The 20,754-nt window shown below is 43.9% G+C and overlaps 1 protein-coding gene across 4 annotated transcripts in view; it reads left to right on the forward strand.

Annotated features, from left to right (window-relative positions):
* LOC141133632 (beta-1,3-galactosyltransferase 5-like) overlaps positions 1-20,754 on the forward strand; it is a 90,650-nt gene that overhangs the window by 64,543 nt on the left and 5,353 nt on the right. For all 4 annotated transcript variants that reach the window (XM_073623121.1, XM_073623122.1, XM_073623123.1 and 1 more), the window contains exon 3: positions 15,504-16,099. In XM_073623121.1, coding sequence (XP_073479222.1) covers positions 15,504-16,099 — 596 coding nt within the window. The remainder of the gene's footprint in view (positions 1-15,503; positions 16,100-20,754) is intronic.

Below are 20,754 nucleotides of genomic sequence, written 5' to 3' on the forward strand. Positions count from 1 at the left end.
TTACCCAATGGAAAACTTCACAAATCTAAACATTATGCGAACTGTAAAACCGCAGGGGTCATTTATTTGTTAACATGCCAGTGCAAATGTTTCTATGTGGGAAAAACAAAGCTTGAGAAGGGCTGCTAGGCACGTGACCAGTATGGCTTGCGCTAATCCCGATCTCCCTCTGGGACGACACATGACAGACTGTCACCAAAGCAGATCTCCCCGTGTCCTTTTTAGCATCTTAGATCAGGTGCATCCCGACAACAGAGGCGGGGATTGAAACAAGTTTTTACTCCAATGTGCAGTACGTTGGATTGCTGAGTTAAATACCACTTTCCACCCCAGGCCTCAATACTCACTTGAGTTATCGCCCATTTTTAGAGGTCTTTGCTTCAGGGTGCTGCGAAAAGGAATAGATTCACCTCGTGAATCTGCTCCTTTACATCCCCAATGCCTATTTTGCTTTCTACCTATACTTGCTATTGTATGTTTTGTCATAAGCATGTTGTGTAATGATTATAATATCATGTATTAAATGTTCAATTATATGTCTATCTTTGATATTTTCATGGCAGCAAACATTTGATGCTGTCATGTTCTTGTTACATTGCTGTCTGCCAATTTGACTACCACATGTAAGTTTTACGTGGATGCATCTCAACGCCATTCACATGCACATTTAAAATTATCATTACAAATTACATTTTGACTTGTTTGTTTTTTTATTTATTTTTTCATCATATCGGATGGTTCTGCCTTTGGTCACATTTATCCACCTTGAGGTCAGGGTTGCTTCCCCCTGCCCTCTACTCCCCTTACTCCCTGGCTCTTTTGATCCCCTCTCGGCGCACAGGGGCCCTTCCTCTATGAGATTGGTCCATGTCTTGTGGGGCATCATTGTAGGTTTTGGCTTGGTCGCAGCTTTGACTGGGGCCGTCTTGTCCCTTCATGTTTGCCACTGCTTTTTGCGCCAGTGTCGGGCGTTTGGGGGTGTGCGATGCAGATCCCGCTCTGCGGTTCCCCATCTTTTTGTCCTCAGCAGCCTTCTGCATTTGTGGGTATACTGCATGCTGCTATATCTGTGCTGGTGCTATCAGTTGACCCCAGGTATAGACTGGCCATCGGGACTACCGGGAGTTTCCCGGTGGGCCGATGGCTCAGTGGGCCAGTTTCAGCAGCCTCCTATTGCCTCGGAGGTCCGTGGCAATCTACCCGTCAATCACCGACAGCTGGCACCTGACAGGTAGATCGAGATTTAGCCAGCACGCAGAGAAGCGCAGGAAGCGTCTGTCTGTAGTAAGTTCTCTCTCATGTCACGCAGCGCTGCTCGCTCCCCGGCGGCCCCTCCTCTCTTCTCGTCTATCCCAGATGATGTCACAAGCCAATGGGGATAGACGAGAAGAGACTGGGGCCGCCGGGGAGCGAGCAGACCTGCGTGACATGAGAGAGAACTTACTACAGACAGACGATTCCTGTGCTACTCTGCATGCTGGCCAGGCTAGTAAACAATCCCATAATGTGCCATGTGCCCTGATGATGTGCCCCATAATGTGCCCCCTGATGTGCCATGTGCCCTCATGTGCTATGTGCCCCGTGCCCTGATGCGCCATGTGCCCTCATGTGCTATGTGCCCCGATGTGCCCCATGCCCTGATGTGCCATGTGGCCTGATGTGCCCCATGCCCTGATGTTTTATGTGCCCTGTTGTGCCCCATGCCCTGATGTGCTATGTGCTCTGATGTGCTATGTGCCCCATGCCCTGATGTGCTATGTGCCACGTGCCCTGATGTGCCATGATATGCTATGTGCCCTGATGTGCCCCGATGTGCTATGTACCCTGATGTGCCCCAATGTGCCCTGATGTGCTATGTGCCCTGATGCCCTGTACCCTGATGTGCTGTGTCCTGATGTGCTATACCCTGATGTTCTGTACACTGTACCCTGTATGCTGATGTGCTGGGCTCTGTACCCTAATGTGCTGTGTCCTGATGTGCTGTGCCCTGTACCCTAATGTGCTGTGCCCTGTACCCTGATGTGCTGTTCCCTGTACCCTGATGTGCTGTTCCCTGTACCCTGATGTGCTGTGCCCTGTACCCTGATGTGCTGGGCTCTGTACTGTGCCCTGATGTTCACTGTACTCTGATGTGTTGAGCCCTGGGCCGGTCTGGATTAAGTCCAGGGCCACATTTTTGTCCCAGTCCAGCCCTGGACATCTATTATGATGAACTCTATGTTGCTATACCGACTCTTTAGTTTGTATGCCAGTACCTACATTCTCTGCTTTCAGGCAGTTTTCCTTTTTTTTTTAACATATGTTAAATCTTCTACCTGCTGTGGGTTCATATACATTTTTCATGTTGTTCCATCACTAGGAACTCTTCATGTTTTTTCAATAATATTTTCAATTTTCCTAAGGTTACACATTGAGTATATTATGCACTCATTGACTCACTGCACTCTATATTTTATACTTTACTCCTTTGATGCAAATCTATGGTACACTTATTTCTTAGCGCTACATCTTCTTTGTTTTATGTTTTTATGCAATTAGTCTTAGTCCTCATGCACACGGACGTTTTTACAGCTGCTATTTTTGCAGCTTAAAAAGGCCTGTCTATGTTAGTCTATGGCTTCATGCCCACCTAGACGTTTTTGAGCTGCAAGTGGCATAGGCGTTTTTAAGCTGTAAAAAAAACCCAGGACCAGTGGATTCTGAGAGATGTTTTTGAGCTGTAAAAACGCTCAAAAACATCATTCACCAACGTTTAACGTTTTTGATCTATTGAAAAAAAAAAAAAAAAATTTGAAAAAAAAAACAAAACGCTAACGTGGAAAAACGCTCAAAAACGCTGAAAAAAGCTGAAAAAAGTTTAAAAAAATCTCTGCAAGGATACTGGCGTTTTCATAATGTTATTTTAACAGCCTGTGTGCATGAGGGCTAATTGCTGATGTTGGCAGCTTATACACACTAGTAGCATATTTTTTCCCCTCACTAATATAATCTATGTTATACTGTACACAGTGTATGAAAACTAATCAATCCTGATTGATGATCTAACTCATTTCTTGAGAAATGAGATAGACCCCTTTTTAGAAAGTAGACACCCCAAGTGACCCCTTTTTGGAAAGCAGACACCCGAGGTATTTACTAAGAGGCATGGTGAGTTTTTTGAAGTTGTCATTTTTTTTGGTCACAATTTTTTTTGAGAATGAAGAAATTAAATAAAATTATGTTTTTTTCCCACAATTTCTTTTCCTTTTTTACATACTGTCACCAGTGCAGTACAGCATTATCATATAACAGGTGTGGTGGTGATCAGGGACACTGACTGGTGACAGTACATAAAAAGAAAAAACTTTATTGATGATAGAGTCTGTTAAAAAAGGTAAAGAAAAGGTTTTTGAAATTATTTTTAGGTATGCTGTATTAGTGGGAACACATAACAAATATAGTGTGAAGATATGGTGTTCCCTGGCTGGCGACGTGGGCTCAACCATGACATGGAGTCTAAGTGGCCTTGGTCTTCACTGGGGGTGAGCCAAAAATTCAGCCCAAACTTTTGCCCAGTTGTTTTCAGAGCCAAACATCATATATAGAGGTATTTCTACCGCTTCCAGGGATGGACTGGCCATTCGGACTACCAGGAGTTTCCCAGTGGGCCAATAGCTCAGTGGGCCAGATTCGGCAGCCTCCTATTCCCTCGGAGGTCCACGGCGATCTACCAGTCAATCGCCGATAGCTGGCGCCTGACGGGTAGATCGAGATTTAGCCAGCATGCAGAGTAGCACAGGAAGCGTCTGTCTGTAGTAAGTTCTCTCTCATGTCACGCAGCGCGGCCCCTCCTCTCTTCTCGTCTATCCCAGAGGATGTCACAAGCCAATGGGGATAGATGAGAAGAGAGAAGGGGCCGCCAGGGAGCGAGCAGCACTGCGTGACATGAGAGAGAACTTACAGTACTACAGACAGACGCTTCCTGTGCTACTCTGCATGCTGGCCAGGCTAGTAAACGATCCCATAATGTGCCATGTGCCCCATAATGTGCCATGTGCCCTGATGATGTGCCCCCTGATGTGCCCATAATATGCCCTGATGTGCCCCGATGTGCCCTAATGTGCTATGTGCCCCATGCCCTGATGTGCCATATGCCCTGATGTGCTATGTGCCCCATGCTGTGATGTGCCCTGTGCCCTGATGTGCCCCATGCCCTGATGTGCCCCATGCCCTGATGTGCCCCGTGCCCTGATGTGCCCCGTGCCCTCCTGTGCCCTGATATGCCCCGATGTGCCCTGATGTGCTATGTGTCCTGATGTACCCCGTGCCTTAATGTGCTATGTGCCCTGATGTGCCCCGATGTGCTAACAGGGAGGGCCAACGAGACAGACCACCAGGGGGATGGAGGGCCCGTGTCTCCTACAGGAATCCTGGTTGGAGAGGGCAGAATGGGAACAGAGGAGGTATCCAGAGAGGAGGTCATCGGAGAATGAGGGAAGATCAAGTCCCAATTGGCAACCAGGGATATGGAGAAGGTATGAATTCCAGGAATGGCAGGGACAACAATCAAGGAAGAGATATGGGACCATTACAAAGAAGTCCGGAAAGGGGCAACAGACAAGAGGAAGGAGAGGAGATAGGAAGAAAAAGACGATGAGAATATTAGGTCAAGGGATTTACAATTTAAGCCATGTACAATCTTCAGATGAAGAGTTAAAGGTCCTTGATCTAGGACTAAATCCTAATGCCACGTACACACGAGCTGACTTTTCGGCAGACTTGGTCCGACGGTCTTTCCGCCGGACTTTCCGGTGGACTACCTCAACGGACGGACTTGCCTACACACGACCGGACTTTCCGGCAGGCTAGGTCCGCCCGTCTTTCCGACAGACTTTCACCGGAGTTACGGCGGACTTTCAGAATGAACAGACTTGCCCACACACGGACAAGTCTGTTCATTTTGAACATGACTTGGGTACGACGGGACTAGAAAAGGAAGTCAATCTCGCCGCTTTTAATCGGCGAGATTGACACCTTGTGAGCCCCGTCGCGGGGCTTACCAGGCCCTTAGGTCTGGTATGGATTTTAAGGGGAACCCCCTACGCCGAAAAAACGGCGTGGGGTCCCCCCTAAGATCCATACCAGACCCCGATCCGAGCACGCAGCCCCCCCCCGCTGAACGGTACCAGGCCCCCAGACCTAAGGGCCTGGTATACCCCGCGCTCGCCACAATAGGAACATTTGTTTTTCCTATTGCAGCGAGCGCGAGATGCAATACCCTGCCCTTGCGTCGTATCTGGTCCGTCGGACCAGCATACAGACGAACGGGCTTTCCGTCAGGAATTGAGTCCGGCGGAAAGATTTAAAACATGTTTCAAATCTAGGTCTGGTGGACTTTTGGGAAAAAATGTCTGCAGGAGCCTACACACGATCGGATTGTCCGGCAGACTCCGGTCCGCCGGACCAAGTGTGCCGGAAAGTCCGCTCGTGTGTACGCGGCATTAGACAAATTTGAGGTTTACATTAACCTTCGTAAGTTTATGAGGAACCTCAACATAAAGAAACATTTTGCCATAAACGTGGACAATAGGATAAAGGCAGACCCAGAATACATACAAACCAGTCTCAGAAATAAATCTTCAATCCAAAAACGCCAGGGAGCCATGCTTAGAGGCATTCAAGAAAATGGATGAAGGTGACCTGAGAAATTTGGAGAAAAAGGATAAGAAAACCAAGAATATATGGAGAACTATCAAGCAAATAGGAAAACAACATGAAGTAGTAATACGCCCGGCAGACAAAGGGGGAGGACTGATAATTTTAAACAAGAAGGACTACCAAGATAAGATGGAGAACTTATTAAAAGTCGAGAATACGTATAAAAAAAAACTGACAGGGAACCCTAAAAAGAAATATGAGAAAAAACTAAAGATGTATGTTAATAAAGGGAAGGACATGGGTATATTAAATACAAAAGAAGCGGAATACCTGGTCTCAAATTCTACCAAGACCCCAGTCATATACTACACACCTAAGATCCACAAAAGGCTAGAAAAACCACCTGGCAGGCCTATTATAAGTGGGATCAATTCGTTTTTTTTCACGACTTGGGGAGTACCTGGACAAATATCTCAAACCACTGGTACAGCAGGGGAAATCATACTTACATGATAGTTTGCAGGTTATTCAAGAGCTCCAGAAGATGAAGGGTGCAGATAATTGGCTGTTAGCGACAATAGATGTCAATTCATTGTACACAAGTATAGTACAAAAAGATGGATTACTTGGAGTAGAAAAAGCATTACATGAGAACACAGGGATGAAACAACAACAGATCAATTATATCCTTGAAGGCCTGAAACTTGCCGTGGAGTGTAACTACTTCTGGTACAACAAAGATTACTTCGTGCAAACAAAAGGGATTGCTATGGGAGCTTGCTACACTCCTAGCGTAGGGAACCTGTTCTTGAACATGTGGGAGGAGGAGCATATTTATAGAAAAAATATCCCCCAAATAAAGTTGTATAGAAGGTATATAGATGATCTGATTTTACTCTGGGATGGAGCACCTGAAACTTTTGAAAGATTTCTTGAGGATCTGAATATAAACAGATACGGGATCACTTTTACAGGCAAATGGATTCATCAAAAGATGGATTACCTGGATCTGGAAATATTTAAGGTGGGGAATGCCCTATGTACCTGTACATTCTATAAGGCAACTGATCGAAACGGGTACATCCCTACTTCCAGTTGCCATCATCCAAAGTGGAAATGTAACATCCCGAAGGGTCAGTTATTAAGGATACGCAGGAATTGTGACACACTTGAAGATTTTGATGCACAGGCCGATATCCTTATTCAAAGATTCCATGAAAAGGGATACGCACAGGACAATCTTGTGAAATTAAACTAGAAATCATGAAAATAGACAGAAACACCTTACTTCACAATAAAATAAGGAAGAAGGACAACCAAATGGACATAGCTTTCGTAACAGGGTTTAACAACCAATATAAGGCTTTTGAACGTATCATGAAGAAGTACTTGCCCACCCTGAAAGAAGATCGTGTTTTATCCGAAATCGTGCCTGAAAAAAACAAAATTTGTGTAAAGAAAAGCGCCCACTCTCAGGAATCATTTAGTACATAATGTTATCGATCCCCCCAAACCAATCAAAATTTTCTCTGATATGAAGGGTTTTTACAGGTTGCGGAGATGCTTGTCTTGTAGGGTTAGTAAAAAACAGTCGAGGAAAAAGGAAACTTTCAAATCCCTCACTGGCCACAGGGAGCATCAGATTAAACAACTAATCACATGTCATAGTACCCATGTTACATATATCATTGAATGTCCGTGTCACCTTCAGTACGTGGGAAGAACCACTCGCCCCTTATTCGTAAGGATATGGGAGCATATTAAAAATATAAGAAATGGATTCCCCAAACGCAATTTATCATGACACTTTGATGAAGTACATCATAGGGATCCCAGTGGACTTATATTTTATGGCATCAGTCTCATCAAGGATCATTGGAGAGGGGGGAACAAACAAACCCTCATCTCCAGGAATGAAACAAGCTGGATATACCAGCTGGGGTCTTTGGCCCCCAAAGGCCTTAACCTTGATATAGATCCATAATTCTTCATGTGAAGGTGACACTCTTCTGTGCCTAGCCTTGTTTGGTACCATTCCTCAGTTTCAGAAGGGATTACGTGGTGAGATTGGTATGCTCCCAATGATACCAATGGCAGTCCAGTCATCACACCGAGAACACCTACCATAGAGTTGCGGTTTTTCTTTGATATAGTGGAATGGATTGCCATACCTTTAGTTTTGGGGCAATACCCCATGGATTATACGAGTTATGTATTGCCCATTCATTGGGCTATTTTGGCCCTTATTGGGTGTTTATATTTTGGGTCCCTTATGTGTAGCTATTAGTGAGGGTACCTCATGGGGATGATCTATCTACATACAAGTTGTAGGTAGTATTCCACATTATCTGACTCCATTTTGGGATCACTGTTAAGACCTCCCTTTTTCTCGTTAGGCCTGAGTGACATTCTGGGTCTATATTACCACCCATACTGGTGGTTTAGCTCTATTATGGACTCCTTTTTTTTTTTCGCTGGGACATATTATGAAGCCCCCCCTTTTCTTGGTTTGGGTTGGTTTGGTACTGGAACACTTTGGTTCTGTACCTCTTAGCTGAAGGTTTCAGGGCCAGGCATTGTTGCTGCTTAGTCACTCTCACTTTTGTGAGGTTTATTAGGCATTATCTGGGTTTTCCCAGGTGTCAAATTTGTCGGGATGGGCTGGTATATCTGGCTGACCATTTGGCACAGCCTCTTTTATGCTATAATTGCCAGTTGCATATATGGTTCATTTTTATAAGTTGGCTATAAAATCAGGTCTGCTGCGATACATATTTTAGTTCTCCATTTGAACATCTTGGGACCCCCCTTCTCCACCTTTATGCAAGCATATCTGACAGTTCTGGAATAAGTACCTCTATTGGTATTTTACCCATCTCCTTTGGTCTATTGCCCCTTTAATTATATATTTTATAATATTTTCTATTAATTTTCAGTAATGAATAAGGTTTACTAGGTAATATCTGGGTTTGCCCAGTACTTAGCTTCCTCGGTGGTTTGGGCTGTAAATTCTATGGCTAACCACTTGGGACAGATTCCCATTAAATTGAGCAGTTCACCTCACTTGGGCTGGGGATTTCTCCATTATATTATGCGTATTTATGGCGGATTTATATTCTGTGATTACTTGACTGTATTATTATATGTTCTTCCATTACTCTTGTTTGCTAACATGAATGTTAGAGGCGAGCAGAGATGCAGTGGTTTTATTAATAGTAATATCGGGTTATGCCGCTATCGTGCGGCGATTTTTTTACCATTATCCCACCATAAGGTTAATATGGGAACCCGCCCCCTGTAGCAATGTAAGTTGCTTATTACCTATGTGAGGGGGAGGAACCAGCACAGCCGCTCGCCTTATAAGCCGTGAGGTGTAGCAAGATGGCGCTGCCTTTGAGAACGTCAATGACGAAAAGCGTAAGGCGGAGCCACGCACTCATGCTACTTCCGGTACGCTAGCAGGGAGCTGGAACGCAGTGAGCCGGCTCCGGCACACACTGAATTTAACTAGGTGGTTTTTAAGGGCTGTACCCACTTAGTGGGAAGCTTATTATTGTTTTACTCTGATTTTTTAAATACACCTACCTTATACTGCTGGAAACTGCAAATGGAGAGCTCTGATTAGGAGAACAGCTTTGGACATCCTGACTTGGAGGAGTGACTGGATGAGCCATCAGGGGACACCACGACAAGTATCTGCTGGAGGACCTATCAAGGGAGGCCCAACCCCCCCGGTTATCTACATATGCCTATCAGCCCTGTAGGGGTAGTGGGAGCTGTTTTTTCACTAACACATATAATGACTTTACAACAATTGATATTTTATATATATTTTTTATACACCAGATTATAAATATATATTCTCTTTTTTTCCTTTTTATTTTTATGGTGTTGCATCTCATTTTTGGATGTAGGTATCTGATTTATTTTAAGGCACACATGCTACAAGTTGCCTCTTGATGTGTGTATTTACACTTGTCACATTATTGATATTGGTATTATCATGTCACATTTGACTATCCATCATTTTTGTCTTTAAGTAAGGTGCGGGTTGTATACTCCTGTGGACTACAGAGTACTATTACCCCTCATTTTATTAGGGTAGCGCCACTTACCCCATCTCTCTTTTTATTATTATCTGTAAGCTCCCTTTTGGGAGTTTTTTTTAGGGGGGGCTGCAACCCGTTTTTATCCTAAGCGCAGAGTCTACCACCTTTATACTGAAGTGCTATGTGCCCTGATGTGCCTCGTGCCCTGATGTGCTGTGCCCCGATGTCCTATGCCCTGATGTGCCCTAATGTGCCCCATGCCCTGATGTGCTGTGCCCCGATGTCTTGTGCCCTGATGTCCTGTGCCCTGATGTACTGTGACCTGAAGTCCTGTACCCTGATGTGCTATGTCCTGATGTGCTGTGCCCTGTACCCTGATGTGATGTACCCTGATGTGCTGTGTCCTGTACCCTGATGTACTGTGCCCTGACATGCCCCGATGTACTGTGCCCTGAAATGCCCTGATGTACTGTGCCCTGAAATGCCCTGATGTGTTGTGCCCTGATGTGCCCTGTACGCTGATGTGCTGGGCTCTGTACCCTGATGTGCTGTGCCCTGATGTACTGTGACCTGATGTCCTGTACCCTGATGTGCTATACACTGTATCCTGATGTGCTGTGCACTGTACCCTGATGTGTTGTGCCCTGTACACTGATGTGCTGGGCTCTGTACCCTGATGTGTTGTGCCCTGATGTGCCTTGTGCCATGATGTGCTGGGCTCTGTACCCTGATGTGCTGTGCCCTGATGTGCTGTGCCCTGTATCCTGGTGTGGCCTGGTGTGCTGTACCCTGATGTGTTGTGCCCTGGGCCGGTCACATTTTTGTCCCAGTCCAGCCCTGGTTGACCCCCCTTTTTCTTCCCTAGGCAGTATAATATATGCGTCCCTGTCATGTCCTTTTTATGACACAGCCGCTGCATCTGTGGCGTCTGTATGCCACTATTGCAGGCATGCGAATTTTGTTGCCATGCCAACAGCAACGCTTTCTTCCCTGTGACAACGGTGTCTATATGAAGCGCCATCACATTTTTGTGATGAAGCACAGACGCCGCGCCTTGTCATGTGATCACGGTAATCATGTGGTGCCTCGTGAAGCTCCCGCAATGACGTGTGGCCACGCTCTGCACTGCGCATGCGCCGACGTCTTCTTATAACCCCAGGAGGCGCATCTGCTCCATGCGGACGCTGCTGCTCAGGGGTTCCATGAGAGACAAACGCTACCATTTCTCATCAAGGTAAAAGATGCAATAGGCTACATGTGTAATTTAAGTATTTTCTCCTTATTCTCAGTTTTTTTGTTTAAAGTAGCGATCTATGAGACTGGAATTGGATTTCTTTTCCAGTTCTCTATCGATCGGTTAGATGAAACAATTGCTATTAGGGAGGAGCCCGATGTTTGAGTCGAACATGAGTTTGACTCGAACATCGGGTGTTCACCTGTTCGCCGAACAGCGAACAATATGCGGTGTTCGGGCGAATTTGAAAGCCGCCGGGACACCAAAATGAAAAATGCTCATTTTAAAGGCTTATATGCATGGTATTGTCATAAAGTATTTGGGGACCTGGGTCCTGCCCCAGGAGACATATATCAATGCAAACATTTATTTTAAAAACGGCCGTTTTTTCAAGAGCAGTGATTTTTTTAATGCTTAAAGTGAAATAATAAAAATTAAATATTCCTTTAAATATCATGCCTGGCCTGGGGGGTGTCTATAGTATGCCTGTATAGTGGCACATTTGTCCTGTGTTTAGAACAATACCACAGCAAAATGACATTTCGAAAGGAAAAATTGTCATTTAAAACTGATCATGCCTGTAATGAATTGTCGGGTCCCGGCAACATAGATAAAACTCATTGAAAAAAAGAACATGGGATCCCCCCCAGTGCATTACCAGGCCCTTTGGGTCTGGTATGAATAATAAGGGGAACCCTGAACCAAATTTTTTTTTTTTTTAAATTGCATGGGGGTCCCCCTAAAATTTATACCAGGCCCTTCAGGTCTGATAAGAATAATAAGGGGAACCAGGTTGCGTGCTCAGATAAGGGTCCGGTATGGATTTTAGGGGGACCCACACACAATTTTTTTTCCCCATTTTGGTTTGGGGTTCATACCAGACACAAATGGCCTGGTAATGGACTGGAAGGGATCCTATGCTCTTTTTTTCAATGAGTTTTATCTATATTGCTGAGACCCAACAATTCATTACAGCCGCGATCAGTTTTGAATGACAATTTTTCCTTTAGAAATGTCATTTTGCTGCGGTACTGTTCTAAACATGGGAAAAATGTGCCACTTTACGGGCATACTATAGACACCCCCAGGCACGATATTTAACCACTTCCTTACCCGCCCATAGTAATTTGACGCCCATAGATGGGATCTCCCATCCTGGGCGGGCGTCATATGACGTCCTGGGCTTCCCGGCCGTCTAGGGGGTGCGCGACCGCCGCGTTGCTCGGTGCGCGTGGTGGGTGGCCGTGATGTCCACCAGGCACCTACGATTGCCCGTTAACCAAGCAGGACCATGGATCTGTGTGTGTAAAGCACAGATCCACGTCCTGTCAGAGGAGAGGAGACCGATGGTGTGTTCCCAGTACAGAGGAACACCGATCGGTCTCCTCCCCTTGTGAGTCCCCTCCCCCTACAGTTAGAAACACTCCCTAGGAAAAATATTTGACCCCTCCATCACCCCCTAGTGTTAACCCCTTCCCTGGCAGTCACATTTATACAGTAATCAGTGCAATTTTATATCACTGATTGCTGTATAAATGTGAACGGTCCCAAAAATGTGTCAAAAGTGTCCGCCGCAATGTCACAGTCATGGGAAAAAAAAAAAGCCATAAATCTATCCCGTATTTTGTAGACGCTATAACGTTTGCGCAAACCAATCAATATACGCTTATTGCGATTTTTTTTTTTTTACCAAAAATATGTTGAATACATATCGGCCTAAACTGAGGAAAAAATATGTTTTTTTTTTTTAAAAAATGGGATATTTATTATAGCAAAAAATATTGTGTTTTTTCAAAATTGACGCTTTTCTTTTGTTTATAGCGCGAAAAATAAAAAACGCACAGGTGATCAAATACCACCAAAAGAAAGCTCTATTTGTGGGAAAAAAAGGACATCAATTTTGTTTGGGTACAACGTCGCACGACCGCACACTTGTCATTCAAAGTGCGACAGCGCTGAAAACTAAAAATTGGTCTGGGCAGGAAGGGGGTGAAAATGCCCGGTATTGAAGTGGTTAAAGGAATATTTCATTTCTATTGTTTCACTTTAAGCGTTATTAAAATCACTGCTCCCAAAAAAACGTCCATTTAAAAAAAAAAAAAATTGCATTGATACATGTCCCCTGGGGCAGGACCCGGGTCCCCAAACACTTTTTATGACAATACCAAGCATATAAGCCTTTAAAATGAGCAGTTTTAATTTTTCATGTTCGTGTCCCATAGACTTTAACGGTGTTCGCACAAATTTTTTGCATGTTCTGCTGCGATCCGAACCGGAGGGTGTTCGGCTTATCGCTATTCTTGATTAGAGTTTGAACACTGCTAATTGCCATTCTTAATTCCTTGGATATCTTTTTATATCCCTTTTCTGTTTTATACAGTTCAACTGCCTTTTCCCGCATATCCTTTGACAATTCTTTTGCTTTCCCCATGACTCAGAATCCAGAAACGTCAGCGCAGCACTGGATGAAAGATGCAAGGGTCTGTCAGGAGTCCAGAAACTCATTGTCCTTTTATACACACACACACTAATTACTAGCAAACAGATCACAGGTGAGGAAGGTTACCTTTAATAGCCATTCAAACCCCTTTGTGTCAACTTGTGTGCATGTTATCATGCCACAATCACCAGGGTATGTAAACTTTTGATCAGGGTCATTTGGGTAGTTTCTGTTGCCATTATGATTTAAAAAGAGTAAACACAGTTGATCGATAATAAATGGCTTTAGCCATACATTAACCATGAGTGAAAGAAAAGTTTTTGTGTTATCATTCATATTCTCTGAAAAATGGCCAAGAAATCATAAATTCTGACAGGGTATGTAAACTTATGAGCACAGCTGTATATAATAGACTTTGTATGTATATATATATATATATATATATATATATATATATATATATATATATATATATATATATATATATATATAATATATATATATCACAAATACACTGCCACTAACTAACTTGCCTGCCTAATCTTGCTCAATCTCTCTCCACGCCAACAACACTACACGGGGCCACCATTGTAAGCAGCCTTATATAGTGTGGGGACTTAGTCCCCCTGAGCCATGATTGTCCAAAGGCACCCTGCCTTTGGACAATTATGGCTCTCACAGTAGAGTGCACTGTGATTGGCCAAAGCATGCAGGTCAGATGAATGCTTAGGCCAATCATCAGACATCAATGCACTGCGATCTCGCAGTGCATTATGGGGGATTCCGTTGGCTCGAATTTGCCGCAAACGCTCCGTAATGTTCGCAATTCCGCGAATGGGCGAACACCCGATGTTCAAGTTGAACTCACGTTCGACTCGAACCGCGGGCTCATCCCTACTCATACTCCACATGAGTGGCATTATCAAAGCATGTTTGCTGCACTTAATTGTGTAGCCACAAATTCTGATAAGCCTTCAATCCCTATGGTGGTCAGACACCTTCTTTTCCACTTACTGAGTGGAAACATTGGACTTTTTTTGTTTAACACAGAAGGACTTTTTTATGTTTTTTTTTACGTTTATGTAACTAGCATTTATAATCATCACAGCTCTGCATATTTTATGTTTATTGCTCAGTGGGTGTATAGTAGAGGGTACACAGTAAATTGAGCAGGTGACAAAGGACTTTGTACCCAATCTGTTTTCAGGGAGCTGACCAGAAGATCCGCCAGCTACGGTAAAAACTTGTCAGTGTGAATGTGATGGTCATCACTCTGGCAGACTTGTGTAGGAAGCAGAGGATGGTGAGTTGGTTGACACACCGCTCTTCCATTGAAAATTCATTGTTATGAAATGTCTTGAGACTCAGCAAGAGGCGAGTGATGGAGATTGTCAATTCTCACCATGTTAGTTGATGTCCTCACTTGCTCCCTGCTTGTAAAAGTCAAGAGATGTTTATTGTTATATTGTAACCAGTGCTATGGCTAAATTCTAAAGGCATCTTCTACCAAGATTTGGCCTCCATTGTTCTAACATGAGGAACCAGAGGTTTCAGGGAAGCCCTGCTAATAATTACTATATCTACAGCTCACAATACATTAGACAGTGGAAAGAATGCGCCTTACATTGGTGATCAGTGAAAAGAATGCTCCTTACATTGGTGATCAGTGAAAAGAATGTTCCTTACATTGGTGATTAGTGGGAAGAATGCTCCTTACATTGGTGATCAGTGGGAAGAATGCTCCTTACATTGGTGATCAGTGGGAAGAATGTTCCTTACATTGGTGATCAGTGGGAAGAATGTTCCTTACATTGATGGTCAGTGGGAAAAATGCTCCTTACATTTGTGGTCAGTGGGAAGAATGTCCTTTACATTGGTGGTCAGTGGGACGAAGTTCCTTATATTGGTGATCAGTGAGAAGAATGCCCCTTACATTGATGATCAGTGAGAAGAATACTCTTTACACTGGTGGTCAGTGGGAACAATCCTCCTTACATTGGGGGTCTTTTAAAACATTTAAGTAATGTAAGCAAAAACTCTTTACAATCAGGGAATGGTTTAGGTATAAATTTTGCTTCCTGAGGTTCTTCTTGAAGATATCTTATGTAACGTTGTGCCTCCTCTCTATTTTCTCTGTGTGTAGTGCTCTCCAGCGGCTGGTCAGATGGCGAGTGATTCTAGCGATGATCCTGACGTCCGTGGTCCTAGTAGTCATTATCCAGTTCTTCATAAAGGAGAAGCCCCACCTGGAGCTGGAAGAGATCCTGGACAATATTGTACCCAAGAAAAGCTCCAGCTCAGTCCTCCGCCGTTCAGTGACATTGTACCACCGCAACAATACATTTTACTTGAATCTGTCTATGTACTCTTGGCAGTACCAGGGCCTTCAGGAGTACCGTTGCCAAACCTTTATAGATCTCTCCGAATATTGCCAGACATCGGATCCTCTGATCATCTTGGCGGTGAAATCTCACCCAGCATCTTCTGAGAGGAGAATCATCTTACGTCACACCTGGGCACAGGAGAGGAGGATTCTAGAATACAGGTTCCTCCCTGTGTTCCTCCTTGCCAACTCCGGCCATCGGGTTGAGATGGAGAGTTTGGTGGCAGAATCCTCGTTTTATGGTGACATTATCCTGTGGAACTTCATGGAGAGCCACCATAACTTATCCCTGAAGGAACACTGCTTCCTGGAGTGGCTGCAGTACCGCTGTCCGGAGGCCAAGTACATACTCAAAGGTAAAACCGTGTTCCGCAATTAATGGACCAGTCCAAAAAAAGTGATATTTTATTTATACTAGGGTTGCGCCGATACCAGTATCGGTGCTGATACTAAGCAATTGCACAAGTATTAGTACTCATGCAAGTGCTTCCATACCTAAAACTGATACTTTCAGGCTTGATTCTTTCTGCTGTCAGCGGGATTCCCCCACTGACAGCTGAAATAAAAAAAAAATAATAAAAAGCCGCAAATTATCAGTTATTAACGAGCGGCGCTGCCACGTCCTTAACAGCTGATGACTCATTCAGCTGTCAATGGGGTTCCCCTGTTGACAGCTGAAGGGTAAACGAAGTCCCGGAGCTGTAAAAAAAAAAAAAAAAAAAAGAAAAAGCAGCTGGACAATGTTTATAAACAACATTGCTCAGCAGCTGAAACAGAAAGATAAAAATAAACATTGTTTCTTTTTGTATCTTTCTGTTTGTTTACTCATCTACATATTAAAGGGATGAACTTCGATCTGCAGATGAATTGTTTAAAGCAACCTGTCAAGTTACATCCTTACATCCCTTGCACGTCGGTGGACCCGATGCGTGTGACCGGCGGGCATGATTGCCACCGGCCACATGCGATCGATATGTCTCCTCTCCTAGTCACTCCCACCCTAACACAGTTAGAACACACAGTGAGGGAACACAAAGTTAACCGCTTGATCGTTACTAGTGTTAACCCCTTCTCTGCCAGTGACATTTACACAGTAATCAGTGCATATTTATAGCACCGATCGCTGTATAATTGTCAATGGTCCCAAAAAAGTGTCAAGCTACAATGTAAAGTAGTGAGTGTACAGCTTGTATAACAGTGTAAATTTGCTGTCCCCTCAAAATAACTCAACACACAGCCAATAATGTCTAAACCGTTGGCAACAAAAGTGAGTACACCCCTAAGTGAAAATGTCCAAATTGGGCCCAATTAGCCATTTTCCCTTCCCGGTGTCACGTGACTCATTACTGTTACAAGGTCTCAGGTGTGAATGGGGAGCAGGTGTGTTAAATTTGGTGTTATCGCTCTCTCATACTGGTCACTGGAAGTTCAACATGGCACCTCATGGCAAAGAACTCTCTGAGGATCTAAAAACAAAGAATTGTTGCTCTACATAAAGATGGCCTAGGCTATAAGAAGATTGCCAAGACCCTGAAACTGAGCTGCAGCACAGTGGCCAAGACCATACAGCGGTTTAACAGGACAGGTTCCACTCAGAACAGGCCTCGCCATGGTTGACCAGAGGTGTTGAATGCACATGCTCAGTGTCATATCCAGAGGTTGTCTTTGGGAAATAGACGTACGAGTGCTGCCAGCATTGCTGCAGAGATTGAAGGGGGTGGGGGGTCAGTCTGTCAGTGCTCAGACTATATGCTGCACACTGCTGCAAATTGGTCTGCATGGCTGTCGTCCCAGTAGGAAGCCTCTTCTAAAGATGAAGCTAAAAGAAAGCCCGCAAACATTTGCCCGTTTGCTGAAGACAAGCAGGCTAAGGACATGGATTACTGGAACCATGTCCTGTCGTCTGATGAGACCAAGGTAAGCGTATTTGTTTCAGATGGTGTTAAGCATGTGTGGTGGCAACTAGATGAGGAGTACAAAGACAAGTGTGTCTTGCCTACATTCAAGCATGGTGGTGGGTGTGTCATGGTCTGGGGCTGCGTGAGTGCTACCGGTACTGGAAAGCTACAGTTCATTGAGGGAACCATGAATGCCAACATGTACTGTGACATACTGAAGCAGAGCATGATCCCCTCCCTTGGGAGACTGGGCCGCAAGGCAATATCCCAACATGATAATGACCCCAAACACACCTCCAAGACGACCACTGCCTTGCTAAAGAAGTTGAGGGTAAAGGTGATGGACTTGCCAAGCATGTCTCCAGACCTAAACCTAACTGAACATCTGTGGGGCATCCTCAAACGGAAGGTGGAGGAGCGCAAGGTCTCTAACATCCACCAGTTCTGTGATGTCATTAAGGAGGAGTGGAAGAGGACTCCAGTGACAACCTGTGAAGCTCTGGTGAACTTCATGCCCAAAAGGGTTAAAGCAGCGCTGGAAAATAATGGTGGCCACACAAAATATTGACACTTTGGGCCCAATTTGGACATTTTCACTTAGGGGTGTACTCACTTTTGTTGCCAGCGGTTAAGACATTAATGGCTGTGTGTTGTTATTTTGAAGTGAGAAGCAAATTTACACTGTTATACAAGCTGTACACTCACTACTTTACATTGTAGTGTCATTTGTTCAGTGTTGTCACATGAAAAGATAGAATAAAATATTTACAACAATGTGAGGGGTGTACTCACTTTTGTGAGATACTGTGTATGTATCATATATATCTCGATAGTACACACACACACCTCTACATCTATATAGATAGATACTGCACTTCTTTTTGTGTCACCTTTTCACTCAGAATTGTAGGGTGTGGGTCTTCGGTCCTGATCTCTCTCATAATTATATATATATATATATATATATATATATATATATATATATATATATATAATCTCTATCATTCTAGAGGGATCACCAGCAGGAGGATGGAGGTCCTGATTCCTCTATATAGATCTTTATATCACTAGAGGGGTCACCAGCAGGAGGAATGAGGTCCTGATTCCTCTATATAGATCTTTATATCACTAGAGGGGTCACCAGCAGGAGGAATGAGGTTCTGATTCCTCTATATAGATCTTTATAGTCACCAGCAGGAGGAAGGAGGTCCTGATTACTCTATATACATTAGATCTTTAGTGAGACCTCATTTAGAATACTCTGTCCAGTTCTGGAGAACTCACTTAAAAAAAAATGTATTGATGAGATAAAACTAGTCCAGAGACAGGTAACAAAAAAGGTGACAGGTCTGGAGGATAAAACATATCAGGAGCCACTTAAAAGTGGTTGTAAACCCTTACAGACCACTTTTAACTACAGGTAGGCCTAGATTAAGGCTTACCTGTAGGTGCAAGAAATATCTCCTAAACCTACATGGTTTAGGAGATATTTCCAAAAGACAGGCACCGATGTCTATGGCGCATGCGCCGTAGACAACGGCGGGCAGGCGCACTGAGCGTGCTGTCTCTAACGGCGATCATGCCATTAGTAGCGGCATCAGCGCGCATGCGTAGGAGTGACGTCATCGCGGCTCCGGCCAATCACAGCGCCGGAGCCGCGATACCCGGAAAGAAGATGGACGCTTCGTAGGAGAAGGGACAGCGGTGACATCGTAGGCTCCTGTGTCAGGTAAGTGACACATAATGGGCTACTATGCGATGTATAGTAGCCCATTATGCTTTACCTCTGCAGGGAAACAAAGAGGAAGTAAACCCATCAGGGTTTACTTCCTCTTTAAAGGGTGAGTTCACCTGTTCATAAAATAAATGCTAAATATAAAATAAATACAATCAGCGCATGGAGATAAATAAAAAAAAAAAAAAAAAAAAGGTAGAACTGCAGCTGAACACTGAGAGATTTTTCACATGATCACAAGTCAAATAATATACAGAGAAGTGCAGCACATGTCAGGGCTCAATAAAACATCACAAAATGTAATAAAAAGTCTGTAGTAATCCTAAGCATAAAAAGTAAATAGAAGGTGGACTAACAGTCCCAGCAGGCAGACTCTCTCTCTCTTTTTATGCTTATGCCGCGTACACACGAGCGGACTTTTCGGCGGACCGGACTCCGGCAGACAATTCGACCGTGTGTGGGCTCCAGTGGACTTTTCTTTTCCCAAAAGTCCAACGGACCTAGAAATAAAACGTGTTTCAAATCTTTCCGACGGACTCGAGTCCGGTCGAAAAAGTCAGCTCGTCTGTGTGCTAGTCCGACGGACAAAAACCGACGCTAGGGCAGCTATTGGCTACTGGCTATGAACTTCCTTATTTTAGTCCGGTCGTACGTCATCACGTACGAATCCGTCGGACTTTGGTGTGATCGTGTGTAGGCGAGTCCGTTCGTTCGAAAGTCCGTCGGAAAGTCAGTTGAAAAGTCCATCAAAAAGTCAGGCGGACCTAGTCCGTCGAAAAGTCCGCGGCATTAGGATTCCTACAGACTTTTTATTACATTTGTGATGTTTTATTGAGCCCTGACATGCGCTGCACTTCTCTGTATATTATAAAATAATTGGTACTTTGTATCTCTCTATATCCTGTCTGATCAATGTTTATAAACAACGTTACTTTGTATCTCTCTATATCCTGTCTGATCAATGTTTATAAACAATGTTACTTTGTATCTCTCTATATCCTGTCTGATCAATGTTTATAAACAATGTTACTTTGTATCTCTCTATATCCTGTCTGATCAATGTTTATAAACAATGTTACTTTGTATCTCTCTACTCCCATCTGATCAACGTTTATAATCAATGTTAAAATCAGATTATAATCGCTGCACTATCAAAAGGTAGAAGCATAAATGCTAATCGTAGGATTACCGTGAAAAGGTAAAATAACCAAAACTGGGTGATATAAAAAAAAATATATATATATGAAAAATTATTATGAAAGATATATATATATATATTGTGAGGGGGTTAGCTCAGCAGCAGGTGTGTGTGACCCCCTGGATGGGTTCACCACACAAAATCAGGCACAGCAGACAGCATTGCAGGTGAAAAAAAAAC

The sequence above is a fragment of the Aquarana catesbeiana genome, linkage group LG03 (genome assembly GCF_042186555.1).
Source record: "Aquarana catesbeiana isolate 2022-GZ linkage group LG03, ASM4218655v1, whole genome shotgun sequence".
NCBI classification, from domain to species: domain Eukaryota; kingdom Metazoa; phylum Chordata; class Amphibia; order Anura; family Ranidae; genus Aquarana; species Aquarana catesbeiana.